The 21,371-nt window shown below is 37.1% G+C and overlaps 1 protein-coding gene across 4 annotated transcripts in view; it reads left to right on the top strand.

The window, feature by feature from the left end:
• The window catches only part of KANSL1 (KAT8 regulatory NSL complex subunit 1), a 183,404-nt gene that overhangs the window by 136,294 nt on the left and 25,739 nt on the right, over nucleotides 1-21,371 (top strand). For all 4 annotated transcript variants that reach the window (XM_041724682.1, XM_041724684.1, XM_041724681.1 and 1 more), the window contains exons 4-6: nucleotides 939-1,043; nucleotides 15,142-15,254; nucleotides 16,016-16,211. In XM_041724682.1, the coding sequence (XP_041580616.1) occupies nucleotides 939-1,043; nucleotides 15,142-15,254; nucleotides 16,016-16,211 (414 nt within the window). The remainder of the gene's footprint in view (nucleotides 1-938; nucleotides 1,044-15,141; nucleotides 15,255-16,015; nucleotides 16,212-21,371) is intronic.

Raw genomic sequence — 21,371 nt, 5'->3', positions numbered from 1 at the left:
TTTTACTTTACACAGTAAGCTCACTTCTGCCTTTACCAAGCTGGGCCTTTGCTGACTGGATAGGATATGTGGACTCACTTTAAGTTTCTTTTTACAGTTTTTACTTCCCGGGATGAATGTAAGATCTTAATTTGAAATCATGAAGCAGGAACTTAATCTGGATTGTTATTTATGGTTATGAGAAAAAGGTGCCTTTGAAACAGTTTTGTTTATAAGTTTCTAGTTTGTAATATATTGTAGGTACTGGACTATTCCACCTTTGTCTCACTTAGTAGTTTTGGTTGCTCAAATAACAGTTGATTTAACACTTGTATTTGCAGCACTTAAAGTAATCCATAAGCCACATCTATGATTAAGTTAACTAAAAAGTGCATTGCTTCTGTTACTATGGTATAGTTTAGCTAATAATATAGTATATACTTAAAAAAAGATTTTATCTATTTATGACAGAGAGACAAGCAGGGAGAGCAGCAATCAGAGGGAGAGGGAGAAGCAGGCTTCCCACTGAGCAGAGAGCCCTACATGGAGCTTGATCCTAGGACCCTGGGATCATGACCTGAGCCAAAGGCAGACACCTAACAGCCTGAGCCACCCAGGTGCCCCTAGTAATAATGTAGTGTAAAGTACCATACTTGGTAAAGATTCCAGATGAAAATGCTTAAGGTAACAGGTTATGTAAGTCACAGCATTCAGTGGGAAAAGGGGGAAGTTAGGTCTGACTTTGGTCTTACTCCTTGTTACTGCTAGGCTTTATGTTGAAATAACTCTTGGGAAAGCAAATCTACTACTGGTAATGTATTTTGTTTCAGAATCATAGGAAAAGGGAAAAGGCTTTTAGTATACCAGTCCCCTGCCCCTAACTCCTATGATATTAACCTGTAAATTAAATTTGTGACTTAATACCATTCACTTATGTTGGTTTTCTCTCTTACTTGCAGGGATTGATAGTTCTTGGGGAGGCACCTCCCCCGGAGCATACAACAACAGACTTATTTCTTCCACTTAGTTCTGAGGTGAAGACAGATCATGGGAATGATAAATTGGTAAGTATAAAAGACAGAAAAGGGGGAATGAGTAAGAATTCCAAAGGTAGCATCAGTACACAGTTTATTCTCTTTAACAAGGATCCTTGGCATTGGCTGAAGGAAGGGGACCGTATCCTCTTTTATCACTTTTGGCATTTCAAGGTCTGAATTCCTGAATTAGAGCAGCACAGGGCCCTCCTGCAGCTGTGTAGTTGACCTTGAATTTAAAAGCAGCTCCTAACTCCAGACAAAACAGCCAGAGCAAGTGTGGCTTTATGGAGTATTACTGAGAAATCAGGAGACCATGTGGCTCTGATGCCTTTAACAAATAAGGCACTGTTTTGGGGCCACTACAAGATGAAAAGGTTGGACTAGAGGTGTAACTCACAAAGATGTAAAAGTACTCTGAGTTACCCCCCTTTAATTCTGTAATGAGGGTAAAGCTCTCATTTTCTGTAATCTCTATCCTTAGAGCCTAGCCCACATCTCCCTCTACCATGATTCCTTCCCTTTTTCTATTTCTCTCAAAACCCAAATTAATTCCTTTAATTTATGAATCCCAACAGCTTTTTTTCACTTTTTTATTGGCTTTTATGAATATTAACATTTTTTTATTTAAGTCATTCATTAGAAATTCCAAAGTCCCATTGACAGTGGTTTGTTTGGAAGGCTAGAGTGCTGGCTCTTTAAATTCTAAGTTAAACCAGCTAGTCTTTTTGCATCTGTAAATCAACAAAGCTTGTTGTCCTTTATTATTATCATCTTTAGCAGGAATTTATGTGATAATGGTGGAAACTAACTTTCCTAATGAGAGAACTTAAAGCCAGGGATAAATGTGAAGACATTTAGAGATTAATGGTTCTTAACTGGAAAATGGTTTTAAATAAAGAGTAGAATGCCAGATTTTGCAAGTATTCAAGTCCAGTGTGAGTTCATTATATGCTATCTATAGAATTATTTTTTACAAGTGATTTGTGAAAACTGCTTTAGTGATTGCTCTAGCCAAGATAAAAATTGATACAAGTCCGAGAGAAAACATGGTTAAGTTGGAAGGTCATCTGGTGCTTGGTGGTATGAGGTACAGGAAACATGAGATTTGAGGCATATGTAATTGGGAGTGAGTTTTGTGAAGATACTTACATATTCGTATATTTAGGGATTCTAAAAATGTTTGGACCATCTCTTGTAGTCAGGTTTTTCTCAACCTCGGTGCTTGTGAAGGATAGAACATGACAGTCTCTCATTATGTATCTGATTTTGGTTGGTTGTATTTACACATGTTCACATATGTGCATGTGTGTGTACCCCTTAATGCCTTGTCCCTTTCCTACCCCTATTCTTTTTTATATACAGATTTTATTTAAGAGAGAGAGAGAAAGAGATAGTGACAGAGAACACAAGTGGGGAAGAGAGGGAGAAACAGACTCCCCACTGAGCAGGGAGCCCAACATAGGATTCCATCCCAGGACTCTGAGATCATGACCTGAGCCCAAGGCAGATACTGAACCGACTGAGCCACCCATGTGCCCCTAGATTGTATGATTACAATCTAACTGTAGGGTAAAACCTACAATTTTGAAGGTCAAGACATCTTCCTGGTGCCTAATATTTCAGCTGCCAAGCAGAGTTTTTCATTGTAAGAAGGCCTTTTAAAGTTCTTACATTATAGGGACTGGACTATTCACTTTTGTTTCATGTAGTAGTATTGGTCGCTGAAATACAATTGGTTTACCTGGAATTATATTTGTGGTACTTAAGATGATCCTTAAGCCACGTCATTAATTTTGCCTTTTTGTTATCCAGCTTCTTTTCTGAAAAGTGATTTATACCTTGTCTTTTTAATTTCGCTTTAAGAATAATCTTAAGTCATACTTGACATGGGCAGCTGTAAATTTTCATAATCCTATTTAACCACCCTATTTTCCATTTCTATTTTGCCTATTAATTTTTTTCCAAAATGGAAATATTTATTGCCCCCTCTCACCTTTTTAGTCCCTTTCGAAAAGCATTTGGAGACTTGTGGTTTAAGAATAATTACATCAGAAGTGTTTTAACTGTCAAAATATAGTTTTAGGAAGTTAAATACAATTCTCAAAAGAAAGATACTGTGACTTACTGGTGAAGGTGAGAATGATGAGTGCTGGAATGAGATTACTCAGTAGCCTCCAAAACTTTATAATTTTCTCTAAGAATAATAAAGCCATTACCTTTGGAGATATGTTTTCAACTAGACACAGATCAATTTTAACTCCTCGATGTTCTAAAATTAAACACCCAACCTAAGACATCTGGTCTCTAATAAGGTGTAAAGAGTAAGTAAAACACAGTTAAGTAATTTATTAAGAGTTATATGACCCTAGGAAGGCTTGTTTATTAGATGATGTTCAAGTGTTACACTGAAAGGATATACATATTCATCTTTTTGCCTTATTTACAAACTGAATGAGTGTTCCTTGATTGAACCAATATATATCTGCTTTGGTTATGAGCACAGGATAGGGACGCCTGGGTGGCCCAGTGGTTGAGCATCTGCATTTGGCTCAGGTCGTAATCTGGGGATTGGTCTGTGATCTCGGGATTGGTCCCTCATTGGGCTCCCCATGGGGAACCTGCTTCTGTAGAACTCTGCCTGTGTCTTTGTCTCTTTTTGTGTCTCTCATGAATAAATAAACTTTTTTTAAAAAAAGAACAGTACAGATATTGCAGAAACTGAATTATTTTCGAGACAAACAGGAAATGTTCTCTGAAATGAAGTGGGTTTTGTTTTTCTACTGTAGAGTAGTAGGGGAGAAGAAGGGAGAAACTCTAGAAAAATGCCCCTTTAAAAATAAAAGAAAAATTCAGTCTGACTTCCAACTCAAAGGCAGTTTGAAAGGTAAGAGTAGATGGAGGAAATTAAGGGCCTCTGGCTTTGCAGGTGCTGATAAAATCAACTGCTGCACTAATAAATTCTGATATGGCATAAAAAGCCTTCTGAACAAAAAGGGTGTGTTCCTGGAAAGAGGAAATGCATAAAGCTGTTGAGAGCTGTTCTCCCATGTTCTAAAACATGTCCTTTCCTTCTTTCTCCTCCCACTTCCCTCTCCTGAATAAATAGTAGTCCCTTTTCCTCCAATTAAGAAAGAACTAAGAGTGAAAAGAGCTAACTTGGAACTTAGGCCTATTACTAAGTAGGAAGAATGCACTTGAAAATTACCAAAGAAAGTCAACAGAATTTCAGAAAAAAATTCTCTGAGATGAAGGCCTCCTCAGTCCATTTGGCTCAGGGTTTTCAGAACTAAACTAGAGAGCCACAATCTCATGAGCTTTCAGATTGTCAGGATAGAGGTCACAGCTGCCAAGTAGCTAGAAATTGAGGGAGGGAATAGTGGCAAAGGAGGGAGTCATGGAGGGGTGGTGCTTAGCCCCACAATCTGTCAATCCTTCTCAGATCCTTTAACTTTACCCTTGAACTGTACCTGTTTAATGGAATTTTGACAGAGCCTAGTAGAAAGCAACAGTTGGTAAACTGAAAGAGCTGAACAAAGAATGTAGTCACTGCCCACTGCACTGAAGACAGAATTTTGGAGTTTCAATACTCCCAAGTCTTGGTAAATATTTTGGACTTGAGCTTGACATTGAAACCAAAGAAAGTTCACGCTTTTAGGAGTTTAAGACTTTCCCAGGACTAAGGGACTCACCATAGAATCAAGGAAAAATCCAAAATAGTCTATACTGTGTTTCTGTGAAAGCATGGAAATAGTTACACAAAATCAAGATTCATTTGGTTTCTAACCAATTAGAAATTTGACTACTAGAGCAAAAATCAACATGCTTCTGGGAAAAAATAACCGGATCCAGGGTCTGTAACATATCATATACAATATATTACCCAATAACAATTTCTTACACGTCAATAGAAAAATTGTGTCTGTTAGTCATGAGAAAAGATAGAAACTGATCCTGAAATGACTCAAATTGGAATTAGGAAATAAAAACTTAAAAGCATCTAATAAAAATATGTTTGAAGATTTAGAGTAAAAGCAAGCATGGGGGGATCTCAACAGAGAAGTAAAAACTAAAAAAGAGTCACATGGAACTTGTGGAACACAAATTGGAGAATTAAAAAGTACAGTATCTGAATAAAAAGTCTACTGATAAACTAAGCAGCAGATTGAAAACTTAACGGAAGAGAGGGGCGCCTGGGTGGCTTATTTGGTTAAGCATCTGACTTGATTTTGGCTCAGTTCATGATCTCAGGTTGTGAGATTGAGAGCCCCACTCTGGGCTCTGCACTCAGCACACAGTCTGCTATTCCCTCCCCCTCTGCTCCTTCCCCTGCGCATGTGTTCTCTCGCTGTCTCTCAAATAAATAAATAAAATCTTAAAAAATAGTCAGTGCACATAACAGATCGGTGGAAATTATCCAACCAAAAAAAGAAAGACTGAACATAGAACTGCTCAGAAATGAACATAGTCCTGGGGAAATGGTAAGTATGTATACTTAGAGTTCCAGAAGGAGGAGATAACTGAGTGGTACCAGTGGGGAGGGGTGGTGGGTTAAAGAAATAATGGCTGAATATCTGAATGAATGAAAAAGGTAGTTTTATCGATTGAAGAAACTCAAAAAATAGTAAGCAGGGGAACCCTGGGTGGCGGTTTAGCGCCTGCCTTTGGCTCAGGGCGCGATCCTGGAGACCCGAGATCGAATCCCACGTCGGGCTCCCAGTGTATGGAGCCTGCTTCTCCCTCTGCCTATGTCTCTGCCTCTCTCTCTCAATCTCTCTCTCTCTCTCTCTCTCTATCATAAATAAAAAAAAATTTTTTTTAAATCTTGACTCTTAATCTTAAAAAAAAATAGTAAGCAGGAGAAATATAACATGGTGAAAAAGATCTTGCAAGCAGTCAGATGGAAAAAAAGATGAATTCTGTATAAATGAATATTGATAAGGATAGGTGACTTCTTTTCAGAAACAATGGAGGACAGAAAACAGTGGGATGGGATCATTAAAATGGGAGGAGGATGGGTTGCTTCTCAACATTCTGTACATGGCCAAAATCACTCTTTAGAAATAAAGGTGAAATAAAGTCATTTTTATTTATTTATTTATTTTAATTTTATTTATTTTTTCATGATAGAGAGAGAGAGAGAGGCAGAGACATAGGCAGAGGGAGAAGCAGGCTCCATATAGGGAGCCTGATGTGGGATTCGATCCCGGGTCTCCAGGATCGCGCCCTGGGCCAAAGGCAGGTGCTAAACCGCTGCGCCACCCAGGGATCCCTAAAGTCATTTTTAGATAAAGTTGAGCAGAATCTGTTGGCAGAATATCTGCACTGAAAGAAATGTTAAAGAATTTTCTTTAGGTAGAAGATGAATAATAACAGTTAGAAGCTCAGATCTGTGGGGGGAATAAAAGAACAGGGGAAGATACACTTCATGAACAACAAGCATAAGAAAGCTGCTATGAGTGTATTAATACTAGCAAAATAATTTTTAAGACAGAAATACCAGAAATAAAGACAATTTTAAGGGACATCTGGGTGGCTCAGCGGTTGAGTGTCTGCCTTCGGACCAGGATGTGATCCTGGAGTCCCAGGATCGAGTCCCACATTGGGCTCCCTGCATGAGGCCTGCGTCTCCCTCTGCCTGTCTGTCTCTGCCTCTATCTCTGTGCGTCTCATGAATAAATAATTAAAATCTTTAAAAAATAAAAAAAAAATTTTTTTTAATACGGAGTTTTAAGACCATTACCAGAGATAAAGGACATTTTTACATTGATAAATGGGGTCATTTCATCTAGGAGATAGAAAAGTCATAAAGGTAGATGCTTCAAATACAAGCAGCATAAATATATGTAGATAAAGGATTAGACAAATCCACAATCATATTTAGAAATATTTACACTTTGAACTCAGTAATTGATAGAATTACTAAACAAAAAATGAGAAAGTAAAAGATCCAAAGAGCAACCAACCACCTTGACCTGATTCACATGTATAGAACACTACTTTTCTCCCACAGTACCCATACCTTCTTGTGCAAAGTAGGAATAATAAAGCAATTCCTTACTCTTGTTATCTCCGTTTCCAAACTCCAAAGATCTACGTGCTTTTCCTAAGTTCTGCATCAAGCTCATTTGGTGGTAGAATTTGACCTGAAGTGATATTTATTAAGACTGTTAATATTTTTAATTATCCCTAACTTTTGAGGTAAAAATATTACTTTTTTTATAATTAAGACTATTTGGCAGGGAGCAGGTTAAGGTTGACCACAGAATTGAGCAGAAGGTAGAGATTTCTCATATATCCCCTCCCCAGCATAGTACTGCCTTGGGTAATCTCCTCCATGGTCAATTTCTCCAACAAAGTGGTATATTTGTTGCAACTGTTGCAGCCTACTTTGACACATCACAATGGTCCCAAGCTCCATAATTTACATTACAGTTCACTCCTGGTGTTTGCATTTTTTGGGTTTGGATTTGTGTCTATGATTTCAAAACACTTAACTCAATGTGTACAATGTATGACTTGTATGTAAGTTTGTATGAATTTCCATGACACATCAGCCCTCACAGGGTCTTAGGTAAGAGTTGCTCGGTTTCTGTACCTGTTTAGAAAGTTGATAATTAACTATTGAAGAAGTATAATATGCTTATAATAGCATTTGGTCTGTAATAACATTTGGGTAAAAGCTTACTATTCCAAACTGTGCTGTGTGTCTAGGAAACACCTATAAGCAGAACCAAGGTATCTTCCCTTGAGGGCTTCATAGTCTTATAGCAGGCCTGTAACAGGGGAATATGGGGAAGGGAGGAATTCTCACTTCTAAGGGAGGTCAGGAAAGGTAGCATAATAGAGAAGGATGTACTTGTACTAAGTTCTTGTAGACTTGTTGACGGATGGCATTGAGAATGAGTTCCAACAGGGAGGGGTACTGCATGTATAATATGAAAGGCTTGAGAGAGCCTGACATTGTAGAGGAACTACAAATACTTTAATTTGATGGAGTGTTGGATGAATGGGCCATTTCACAATGAATTTTGTATCTATCTTAATGAGCTTATATACCTCATCCTGTAAGGTAACAGGAAGCTGTAGACTAATACTAGATTTGTGTATGAATGAAATTTGCTTTATTTAATAATAATGGGTAAACTTTTCATTTAAAAAAAAAGCTTTTTTTTTTTTTTAATGGGTAAAACTTTTTTTAAAAATTTATGGTTAAACAGGACACCTGGGTGGCTCAGCAGTTGAGCGACTGCCTTTGGCCCAGGGTGTGATCCTGGAGTCCCAGGATCGAGTCTCACATCCGGCTCCCTGGATGGAGCCTGCTTCTTTCTCTGCCTCTCTTTCTCCGTGTCTCTCATGAATACATAAATAAAATCTTGAAGAAAAAAAAAAACTTATAGAAAAGTTTAAAAAGTAGCACACAGTCCCCACAAACCCTCACCAGGCTTCCTGTAGTGTGGTTAACTTGCATAACCATTGTACAATGATCAAAACCAGGAATTAACATTGATACAGTACTATTCAGATTTTATTCAAATTTCACTCATTTTCTCACTAATGTTTTTTCAGGAAAGGGGATCCAAAATTCCACACTGAATTTTGTTGTCTTTTCTCTTTAAATCTCCCCAAATCTGTGATGTTCCTCCTCTTTGTTGTCTTTCATGGCCTTTGTATTAAAGCCATGTATTAATTGTATTAAGACCAGTAAAAATACTGGTCTTTTCTTTTGTATAATATTCCTCCCAGTTGGAATCACTTGATGCTTTACCATTGCTAGAAGTTACACGTCTGTCACAGTAATAACACAGAAGTGATACTGTGCCCTTGTTAGTATTTTCCCCTTTGTGTAATGGATGTCTATCTCATGAGATACTAGGCAATACTCTCACTCATTATACTTAATCAACTACTAGTGGGTTTTGCCTGCAACAGTTTTTACTGTGGTGTTTACCAAATGGTGATTTTCTATTTCCTGCATTTGTTAATTGGAATCCTTTTAGGAAGAACTGTCTTTTCTTATTATGTGTTTATTCAGTTTATATCAGAATGGATTCACAGATACTTTATTTTATGGACTATAATCTGTTATTGTTATTCAGTTGCTCCACTTGTAGAGACAACTTTTAGTATTGGACTTCTTTCATCTTGGTTCCTGTGTCTTTTCAGCATGCTCACCTCAGTTATTAGTGAGTATTCCCTTTTCAGGCACCAAACGATGTGCCAAGCTCATCTTGTATTTTACCTGCTCCAGCCCTGGTTCTTTTTACTGGACAACAGGGTTTAGAAACCAACATCTGGGTACTAGTTGTACTCATTGCTACTTGGTGTCATTGCTTCTAGGACTTCTCAGTGACTAAGCTGGGAAATCTACATTTACATGAAGGTGAATATATATATATTAAAAATTGTAGGGCAGCCTGGGTGGCTCAGTGGTTTAGTGCCACCTTCAGCCCAGGGCCTGATCCTGGAGACCTGGGATCGGGTCTGCGTCGGGCTCCCTGCATGGAACCTGCTTATCCCTCTCTCTCTCTCTCTCTCTCTCTCTCTTTCTCTGTCTCTTTCTCTTTCTCTCTTTCTCTCTCTGTCTCTCATGAATAAATAAATAAAATCTTTTTTAAAAATTGTAAGTTCATTTCGATACCAGTCCAACACAGCAGCCTTCCTCTCCCTTATTGATACTCATTTCTACCATATAAAGTAGTTTCATAATTGCTAGTTCATACCCCTTGTGAGAAAAAAAAATTTACTAATCAGAGGACTGTGTTATGTATGATATCTTTGCCCTATAATATGCAGTCAAAATACTGTTTTCTGAAATTATGCTTAAGTTAGATTTATTTCTTCTTCGAGTATAATATGTAATTGTTTTAATACAGTATGGTCCTTTTGTTAACTATGGTATTCCACTTTTTCTCTCCCACGCACAATAGTTGATTTTTATTATTACATGTTTTTTTAGTGTGTGAAGCATTACTACAGTTCTAAGAATCAAAGCTGTACAAAAAAGACCATCATTCCTACTGCCTTCTTCCCATTGTTCCCTTCTTTCCTTCTGTTCCCACTTGCTGTAGGTGGACATTTTCATTAGTTTTTGGATTATCTTTCCTATGTTTCTTTTGCACAAATGAGTAAGTGACATGTATATTTTCTTATATCCCGTTTTTTTCTTCCAGGAGAGGTAATTATTGGATAAATATTTCTTAAAGGACTAGGTTTGAAATTGGGATTTGTTTTAGCAAAATATTACTTCTGTGGCTTTTGACAAATGACTTCATTATTGGTGTTTCTTTTTGTAAAATAAGCCTCGTTTCTTTTACCCTTTCCTTACTTTGTGGAGTGATGATGATAACAAGTCAGAGGATAAATGCTTTCTCAGAAGAAAAGCATGCTAAAAATGTAAGCTATTGCCTTTTTTTTTTTAAACAGTCCAAGCTATAATCTTCTACCATTAGTTAAGCAGGAACCTCTTTTTTTTTTTTTTTTTTTTTGAAGTTTTCGCTCCTCAGGGACCATGAATGGTGTGCCCTACGAGGGTTTTGAGATAGAGAGTAGAGTGATAGGTACTGGTTGAGGAATATTTGACGTACCATATTTAAAAAGACAAAAACAAATTATGACTATTAAAATAGGGCTGTGGATAGATAAGTTGAACAAGAATTTATGACTTTTTGCAGTTACTGTATTTCTCTTGATTTTTGATGCATATTTTCAATGGTGTTGGTAAATAAAATCTTAGGTTTAGTAGCCTTTAGGCTTGTATGTAACAGCCTTATGCTGATTGAAAATTTTCAAAGTAAATAATTCAAGGAGGCTTGGTTGGCTCCAATCAGAGGAGCAAGTGACTCAGGATCTCGGAGTCATGAGTTTGAGTCCCGTGTTAAGTGTAGAGATTACATACATACATAAAATTTAAATTTATTTTTGTGTAATCATATAGTTTAAAAGATTTACCTGTTTGAGAGAGAGAGAGAATGTGTGCACATGGGAACAGGAAGGGGGGAGGCCAGAAATAGACTCCCTGCTGAGCTTGGAGCCCAGCATGGGCCTTGATCCCACAAATCTGAGATAGATCGACCTGAGCAGAAACCAAGAGTTGGACATTTAACCAACTGAGCTACATAAGCTCCCCTGTATAGATTTTTCTTTTAACTTCAATACAGTAGGGGAAAGTGAGGCATATATAGTCACCGTTTTGTATGTGCTAAAATGGAAACTTAGTTAAGTAACTTGATGGAAGTGGAATTTTCAGAAAGTTCCATTCCCAGTTTAGCACAATTTCCTGGCCATGATACTAGTTCATGGAAATGACTGGTGTGCACTGTTTATGGCCAGCAATATTTTGTTGGTTTTAAGCAAGACTATATTGAGTATTATTGAGATGAGCTTAAAACATGAAATAATTCGTATAAAACCAAAAAGTAATTTATTTTGAACTAAGAATAAAGTTGAATTTTTAATATTTTGTTCATTTATTTGAGAGAGAGGGAGACAGAGATAGCAACATAGAGCACAAACGGGGAGGAGTGGGAGAAGCACACTCCTCAAATGAGCAGAAAGCCTGACTCGGGGCCTCAGTCCCAGGACCCTGAGATCATGACCCAAACCAAAGGCAACACTTAACTGACTGAGCCACCCAGGTGCTCCTGAAAGTTGAATTCTTTAGTTTGCTTTTTTTTCTCCTTTTTGATAACGTTGGTCAGAAAACCAGTAAATAACCAAAATGGAACTGTTAAATTTTCTGAACAAATAAATGTGTTGCACTTAAAAATTGCTATTTTAAGCAGTTATGACCTGGTATTAATTGAGTGAATTAAAGATACATATTGTGCAGATTACGTGTTTTTAAGTGTGTGCCTTTGATATTTACCCTTTTGCTTTCTCTTTTTTGGCAGATTAAATTGAATGGGCACAGATTCTTAGACCCCAGGAAAATCTACCCCATAAGACCTTAATTTAATTTAACTTAATTTGGTCGCACTAATTGGTCTGGCCAAAAGACTGGAGTGATGGATCAGATATGTACTTTCTATGAATAACAAATTTGAATCTCATTGCAGTGTTATTTTATTCTGTATACCTAGCCCTTTCAGTCATGAAAGAAATCACTTCAGTAACCCTCCTTGCTACTAAAAGTGGCATCTCTAAGATCACCCCAAAAGGTAATCCCCTGAGTCTCTGCTTTTGGGAAAAAAGGGAAATTAACAAATTTTCTATCTCTTCAGCTTTTCTCCTCTTTTCTTTCTGGATGTGGGATGCATACACCCTGAGTCTATCTGAACACCACATACAATTCAAGAGAAGCTCAATAACAACTCCTGCTTTCTGGATGGGAGAGCATTAAAATCTTTGATCCTTTTTACAGTTTCCCATTGGAAGACTGATAATCTGAGTCATGCATTACTTCCCTGAAAATACTAATGATGTAAACCACTGCAGTAGTGATGATCAAGCTTAATTTAGTATGTGATTTTAATATTTGTAAAGTGTTTATTAATGTATCTCTACTCTGCCTTTGCACCCTTTGGGACCACAGGATAGGCAGTGTTTGCTCTTTCTTAAGTGTGAATGCAATGAAGTAGCTTTAAGTAAAATTGTGCGTGTTGTGAGTTGTGTTTTTCTTTTTCCAGATGGAACACTGTTGGAGGATTGGTCTTAATATTTTAAGCTCTTTACATTTGAGAATGAGTGATGAACCTAATTGCCCCAAAGCTCTGCTATTGGATCTCAGTGTGATTATAGAATATCCTACCATCCTCTGATAATTCAGTGCCTGCTTGTATGGTTGTGACTGGAAGCTAGGCACATTCCCTCTTTGTGGTTCATGCTCTTGATTGCTTGCTCTGTGCTTGTGCTGTTTTATCTTTGACAAGCATTTCCATGCTAAATAATGTTTTCCCTGTTGACTTCAGTTTTAATTTGGGGGCTGAATTGCCCCCAAGAAAAAAGTTCAGGTTCCTCTAAGAAAATCAGTAAAATTCACAATGAATATTAATGGCATTCAAGTATATGTATCTTATAGGCATGATAAACAACATAGGCTATTAGCAGTGGTTATCTGTAGGTTGTGAAATTACTGATGATTTGTGCTTTTCTTCAGACTTTTTGTAAGAAAGATAAATTTGTTTTGAAAAGAGATTTTGCTAAAGAATGGCAACATTTAGTCTTGATAGGTGTCCTTACAGTTTATTGTGCCATAATCCCTACAAAAGAAACTAATCAAATGTAGATTCATCCTGTTATTTATATGTGACACCTTGTAAAATATGTAAATGTATAGAATATATCTGCCGTATGTTAAATGCTAGTATTTAAATGAGCATGAAATTGACTGAAGTTTGTAAGATCAGCATACCAGCAAAAAGTTCACAGTCACAGAAATTCATGTTGAAAGGACTTCTGTAATCTTAGGAAAGCTGTTAACATGCCAGGAGTCACACATTGGCTCGTTAATGCAAACCTGGATATTAAATCCTTTTGATTATCTAGTCCTTTGTCATTCCATGAAGTTTGTTCGGGCTTTTTGAGGTTCCCCCTGAATAGTAAATATTTGTTCGCATTCAGGTGGATATTTGGGATTATCAACTTTTTAAAAATATTTTATTTATTTATTCATGAGAGACCCACAGAGAGAGAGGCAGAGACACAGGCTGAGGGAGAAGCAGGCTCCCTGCAAGGAGCCCAGTGTGGGACTGGATCCCGGATCCCAGGATCACGCCCTGAGCCAAAGGCAGACACTCAACCACTGAGCCATCCAGGCATTGCTTATGTACTTTTTAATTTTTTATTTATTTTTTATAATAAATTATGTACTTTTTTAAATGTAAAAATATTGTCTAAAAAATTTGTTCTAACACTATTTCTGTCCTGTCATTGTCTATATATGTACATTTATAGTCATCACAGTTGTATTAAAAATATTTTTAATCTTTTTCTAAAATCATTTCTACATAAAAGACTTTTTAAAAAATATTCTAAATATCATTTTGATGTAAAGGAAAAAGAAATGTCTTTTGTGATTATATTTTACATTCTGGTTTGCTATTCTACAATTTATAACTGTGCCTCAGATGTTGAGCATTTATATTATTGATATATAGCATTACAGTGACCATCTTTGTGTATAAGATTTTGGGAAATGTGTTTATTGGGTTATTTCTTTAAGATAGATTTTTAGAATTGAGTGATAGGAACATCTTTATAAGTCTTGCTACTTAACAAGAGGAGATTGGTGTAGTGTTAAGGCAATGAGTATGTGTGCCAAATTTACCATAATTTTGACATGTTTGGCTGATACAGTTGCTCAGGATTTTTGTAGTACTTTAGTACATGTACAAGATACATGTAAGAAAAAAAAAAAAGATACATGTAAGAGCATTTTCCCAGTGTTCACTTGTTGTAGTTTGCTTATGTCTTTTTTGCTTGTATACTTTGATCTAGTTTTTTGGATAATTTGTATTAAAACATTTTGGTTAGCTTCCCAGTCTATTGTCCTTTCTTGATACTTGCCTACAACTGGTTTCAGGTCTGCAGATTCTTTGGTGTTTTCTCCCTGGGGGTGTAAAGATCAAAAGATGTCCTAAGTATATATTTGATTTGTGTAGTTCAGAGATAGTAGTTACTACCTGATAGCATTAGGTAATTAGTTACAGAGCTTTTATAGTTTTTTTTTTCTATCTTATCATATGTATTATGTATTTACACAAAGTACAATTTTCTGGAAAGAGGTTTCCAGCATCTACCGTGAAGTTAGGCAGGTATTAACTACATTCACCTTGCGTCTTAGTTGCCTTGGTAGTGAACCTATGATCCTTATGATCCTTACTTGAAGACTCTTGTTACTATGTAATTATTTTACTAAGCTTCTGTTTCATGGAATCATTAAGTCATTTCCCCATCAGTGAGTACTTCATATTAGTCTGTTAAATATTTTGGTTCCTTACTCTTCTTTACCCCAAAGTGAAAGCCAGTTCTCTTAGTTATTTTCTTTTTTCCTCAGCCATATGAGTTTTGTTTTTTCAAATTGGTTATCAGAAATTTTAGGTGTTTAATTTAAATGATAATGTGCTGATTTTCATTCTGGATGCTGTTGGTTAAATGTTAACAATGTATTTTTATCTTTCTCCTTTAGACTGAGTCTGTTTCTCAGCCACTGGAAAACCATGGTGCCTCTGGTCATCCTTCAGAGTCATTGTCTACCAAATCATGTGGAGCATTGAGACCTGTCAATGGAGTTATTAACACGTAAGTTGTATGTCTTCTGCTTCCTAAACCACTAATCCTAGTTTTAAGACCGAAAACTTATCACTTAATAGTATTGTGCATGCTTCTTACTGTAGCAAGTATATTTTAATTAGCATGCTAATATATTTCCCTTTTATTTATGGTAGCCTAAAATTAACTTACCATGGAGGAAAAAATAAAAGGTCCTACTGTTGCTGTGAGTCGTTATGGTTGGTCCTAGCTTGGTAGAATTCTTGAGAAGTGTTTACATAAACTCTCTTACTCTTAGGACAGATTATTAGCTCCCTAAAGGCCATGTTTGTAAATTTGTATTTATGAAAGTTGAAGGAATCCCCCTATATTAGAATAGTGTATACACATCCTTTAAAGTCAGATTTCACAGAAGAACTGATTTTTGGGAAACCCATTAACATTAATGGGTTAAGATTAATCATTTGGGCATGATTAATCGTTTTCTTACCAGTTGGAATTTTCTTGGATTTTTTTTTTTTATTATTATTCATGTTTCTGTTATAGAAGAGAACTCAATCACTTGGAACCTGAGTTTTTCACTTACTAACTTGCACTTTTCAGACATGATGTTAATGTCCACCAAGAATCTTAAAAATAAGCATATACTGTGCTTATTTAGGAAGTGACATGCATCTGCTCCAGAATAATTGTGTCTGTGAACATTTGTAACCAGAGGAGGTTAAAGCGATACCAGAGGCTTTGTTTCCTTGTCTTCTGAGAAGTGAATATTCTTCTTTCCCTTTGTATAGTCTACAGCCTATCTTGGCAGACCACATTCCAGGTGACATCTCTGATGCTGAGGAACAATTACAAAAAAAGCAACGACTCAATCTAGTTTCTTCATCAACTGATGGCACCTGTGTGGCAGCCCGAACACGTCCTGTGCTGAGCTGTAAGAAACGAAGGCTTGTTCGACCCAATAGCATCGTTCCTCTTTCCAGGAAGGTCAGTACCAATGAGACTTGGTTATTGTTAAACAGTGAGCCCAAATGCTCAGATAGAATTATTAGTCTTTTGCCAAGTTTGGTTCATTTGACTAATATTTTCTAAACTTGGCTAACCACCCAAATTTCCTGGGGAGCTTGAGAAAATACTGGGTTCCTGACAATTGTTTCTAGAAGTTATGACTTCATTGTTCTAAAGCTGGACCTGGGACTCTTTTTTATTTTCGGAAAGCAAAAAAACTCCCAGGTATTTCTTGAGGCATGTTTGGAAATCACTGACTTGAGCTTTGTAATAGAAATGGGAAAGAAGAGTGTTAAGTGCTGCCATCAACACTTAGAGGAGATTGATGCACTTCCCACTTGTCCTGTTACCACTGAAAATGGCAATGTGGCATGCTTTCCTGTCAAATAATCTGTTAAAATGTTTAAATTGATGTGATGAAATGAATGTTGGTCTTCACAGAGAAAATGGAGATTAATTCACAAGTGTAGGAAACTTTTGATTGCTGCCTCTTCAAATAGAGTTGGATTTATTCCAAAACTAATGAAATAATACTTCAGTAAAATTAATACCATGCAATGGTATTAACTTTGAAGAAGATAAACCTGGGTTTGGATCATGACACTGCCATTTGGTAGTTGTGTGATGTGAAACATGTTAACACCCCCTTAATCCCCTTCCCAGACCCTTCCCTTCATCCCAAGCCTCAGATCTCATAGGGTTATTAGAGGGCTCAATGAAATACATGTAACTTGCTCATGGGGGTGTCTGGCTGATAAGTTACTGGTACAAAGTGGCTGTTCCTGTTAGTATTTTGGTTATTATTCACTTGTTCATTCTTTCAACAAATATTTATTGAGCTTCTACAGTGAACTAGGTCTGTTCAATGCAGTGGGAATATGACACTAAAAAACAGATAAAAATATTTCCACTCCTGAAATACTCTAGTGAGTAGAGACAGAAAAGAAAACAACAAAATAAGGATAATGGTATATCCTATAGTATTAAGTGCTAGGGAGAAAAATGTAGCAGATGAAGGGAATAAGGACTGCTGGGGAGCTCAGATGGAATTAAGCCTTGAGACATTCCAAGGATAAGGAATCGCCTAGGAAGGAGTGACTAGTGAAATAGAAGGAAAGTGAAGAAACTGAGACCCATGAACAGTAAATGAAGAACATGTGTCAGAGAGGAAGGAGGATGGTGTATGGATGCTGTAGACAGGTCCAGTTAGATGAAGACAGCAAACTGACTGTTGGATGTGGCCGGATTAGGGCTGTTTGAGATCTGTGTAAGTTATTTTGCTAATGGGAGAGAGTGAAATTCTGCTTGGAGTGGGTTGAGAAGAGGATGGGAGGCAAGGAATTGGGGGGGAACTGTTTAGGATAATGCTTTCAAAGAATATTTCTGTAAAGGAGAGCAGAGAAAAGCTTATGTGAAGGAAAATCTTTCTTATGATAGAGCTTTTACAATATATTGCTGGTAAAAAAAAACTGATGACAAAGAAGAAGGGAGAGAATTGTTGGAACCGTTAATATTTGGGCAGTGGATTTTCACTGTTGGGCCTATCTTATAGTATGCAATTGGACTGAAGTGTTTTTTTTGTTTGTTTGTTTGTTTTTAAGGAAAGTATTGTAAGTAAAAATTTAACTATCGGGTTGTGCCATTTTTCTCTTGTCAGTTCCTCAGAATTCCTAAATTACCAAATACCAGGAAAGAAAAAGATATTTGGCAAGATTCTCATTGATATTTGAGTCTCAATTTTTTAATTAATATTTCTGTAAATCTAAATTATTTTCTTAGAGGTTGAAGGGTTGATTTAGGAAAAGCAAGAAAACTATATTAAAAAAAAAAAAAAAACAAGAAAACAGTATATTACTGTCAAATGTAAGAAAGTAGTTTCTGATCATGGCTGATGCTTTCAACAACAGAAAAACCTCAACCAAACAAAACCAAAAACCTCACAGGGAAATCGTGTCCTTCCTCTGTTTTGGCAGTTTGCTAATTCCACTATGTCATGATATCTAGGGGTTTTGTAAAAAAATTTGTTAATTATTTTTTTTCTGTGATGTAAGGTGGCCTCCTGGATTCTTTTTAATCTGTGAACTAGCAAACCTTGTTTCTATTGACAGATTTTTCTGGTCTGTGCCTAAAATCTAATGTACTTTTAGAAGAGACACATAAAGCATACTAAAGACTCTCAGTCCCAATGCCAGTTTCTAAAAACACAATCATCCTGACCTACAAAAGTGAAAAAGAAATAAATTGAGTTTGGGAAATAAACCATTTGCTGGTTATAGCAGAAATGCAGGAGTTCTGTCAGTGTTGGAGGCAAAGGCCATTCTGTCTGTCTTGATTGCTCAGTGTCTCCTTGCTCAGTGATGTTTGCTGATGAGCAGGCATCTTGCCTTTTATCATCCTGTGATGCTGGATTTGCCAAGCAAATTTATTCAGTACTTTGTCAAGTGCCCACATTGTTCCAGGTATTCTTTTTTTTTTTTTTTTTTTAAGATTTTAATTTATTTATTCATGAGAGATATAGAGAGGCAGAGACACAAGCAGAGGGAGAAGCAGGCTCCACGCAGGGAACCCGACGTGGGACTCAATCCTGAGTCTCCAGGATCCTGCCCTGGGCTGAAGGCGGCGCCAAACCGCTGAGCCACTGGGGCTGCCCTGTTCCAGGTATTCTTGAGATTTCATTGTTGAATAAAGTGCTTGCCTTCGTGGAGCTTACTTTCTAATGACTGACCTGGATAGCAAAGATGTTGATAGATAAACCATTTTTTGATGTTGGTAGATTTTTTTTTTTTTAAGATTTTATTTATTCATAGACACACAGAGAGAGAAAGAGAGGCAGAGACACAGAGGGAGAAGCAGGCTCCATGCAGGGAGCCCGATGTGGGACTCGATCCCGGGTCTCCAGGATCACACCCCAGGCTGCAGGCGGCGCCAAACCGCTGCACCACCGGGGCTGCCCAGTAAATGGTATTGAGTTCACACTTAACTGTAATAAGATTTGCTTCCAAGTTAAAGAATAACAGGAGCTTGGGCAGCCTGGGTATCTCAGTGGTTTAGCACTGCCTTCAGCACAGGGGACCTGATCCTGGAGACCTGGGATCGAATCACATGTCGGGCTCCCTGCATGGAGCCTGTTTCTCCCTCTGCCTCTGTCACTGCCTCTCTCTCTTTCCCTCTCTGTGTCTCCATGAATAAATAAATAAAAACCAAAAAAAAAAAAAAAAATATCAGGAGCTATATTTTCTGGATTAATTCACAGTACTTTTGTTATTGCCTCTCCTACCACATTCCTACCTACCCAAGAAAGGTGGTTACTAGTATATTTACAAGTATAGAATACAAAAAACAGATGTTTAATGTCAGTGTTACTGGCTTACCTACATATTTTAAATTATCTCTACTACATTATAGAACCAAATATAAAACTCACTTTAGGGAACTTACTCAGTTTTACAGGACAGTCATCTTAGTGAATCACAGCTGGAATTTTTATCGAGTTTTACCAACATTTCTGAAATTACAATATATGTTAAAATTGAGATATACTTTTAGTGTGATAGCACATTTCTTTTGCTCCTAAAAGGCTATTCTTATGTCATTAGTATCTTAATTCAGTGATACCATGAAGGGTTCAGTAAGATGCACTTGTTGGAAATAAACAGGAATGAGACCTATCAATAAATCATGAAAGGCTTTGAATGCCCAAACTGTTGATTTGGGTTTTATCAATTAGATTTTAGAGGATTTTTGTTTTGAGCAGTGAGGTGCCATAAGCTATTTTTAAAAGATAAAGTGTGCGGGTAGTTTATGTTTGGAGTAGATTGGCCATAAAAGATACTAGAGTCAAAAAGAAAGAGTAGTAACAATAGTAATCCTAGAGGAAACAATAGTCTGACTCAAAGCTCTCAGGATGTAAGAGATTTCAAAACTAGTCCTAAGGAAGAATCACCAGGGAGGGTATTTTGATATCAGAGTTGTGAAGACAGAGAGCTTTGAGATTGGGAGAATGGGATTATCTTCCACAGAAAACAGTAAGGCCCAGGAGAATTTTATCATCATTTTATTGTAATATTAGTGCATATCGTAATGAGTTGCCTGTACTACTATGTATTGCGTATCTTATGTCTGTTAGGGATCTGGTTTGTAGATGTTAGCAGTTGGGTAAGCCCCTGAAGAAACACTCAAGTGGGAAATTTTATAACATGTATCACTAATGTTTATTTCTTGCCCTGCTGCTTCTATGAGGTATTTACAGCTTAATCTAGAACACTAGTTTCTAGGGGCCCCTGGGTGGCTCAGTTGGTTAAGTGTCTGCCTTCAGCTCAAGTCATGATCCCAGGACCCTGGGATCAAGCCTCACATTGGGCACTCTGCTCTGTGGGAGCCTGTTTCTCCCTCTCCCTGCCACTACCCCTGCCTTGTGTGCGCATGTGTGCGCTCTCTCTTTGTCAAATAAATAAAATCTTTTTTAAAAATGCATTCTTTATTGATGGGCTTGTTATGATAGATTTTGGAGGCCTAACTTTTCAATACTAGTCGAACTTTTGGAAAGAAGCAGGGGTGCCATGTGGACAATTGCAGTCATTATAGAATACAAAATAAATTTTGAAAGGCTGAGATAAAATAAATAGAAGCTCTTATATTTTATTTGTAAACTGTCCTGAAGCCAAAAGAATTTTTTAATGCTTTGAACTAATCTGTGATTTAACAAATGATGAATGGATAGAGTTTTACTTTGATAGTGGAATTCATCCATGGGCATTGCAGTGGGTTTTTAATGGAAATTCCTTTAGAGGGGATCCCTGGGTGGCTCAGCGGTTTCGCGCCTGCCTTTGGCCCAGGGCGCAACCCTGGAGTCCCGGGATCGAGTCCCGCGTCTGGCTCCCGGCAAGGAGCCTGCTTCTCCCTCTGCCTGTGTCTCTGCGCCTCTCTCTCTCTCTCTCTCTCTCTCTCTCTATGTCTATCATAAATAAATAAAAATAAATCTTTAAAAAAAAAAGGAAATTCCTTTAGAGAGAATTAATATAATTTAAAGTATTAAAGGAAAATAGAATTTCTCCATGTGTCCAAGTATTCTATTTCTTCATTCAGTTTTTCCTACATTCTTGATCACATTTGTGATGCAAATGAGATTTTTTTTCTATT

This window comes from Vulpes lagopus, chromosome 12, assembly GCF_018345385.1.
Source record: "Vulpes lagopus strain Blue_001 chromosome 12, ASM1834538v1, whole genome shotgun sequence".
Taxonomy (NCBI): Eukaryota; Metazoa; Chordata; class Mammalia; order Carnivora; family Canidae; genus Vulpes; species Vulpes lagopus.
This window is presented reverse-complemented; position numbering and strand designations above follow the sequence as displayed.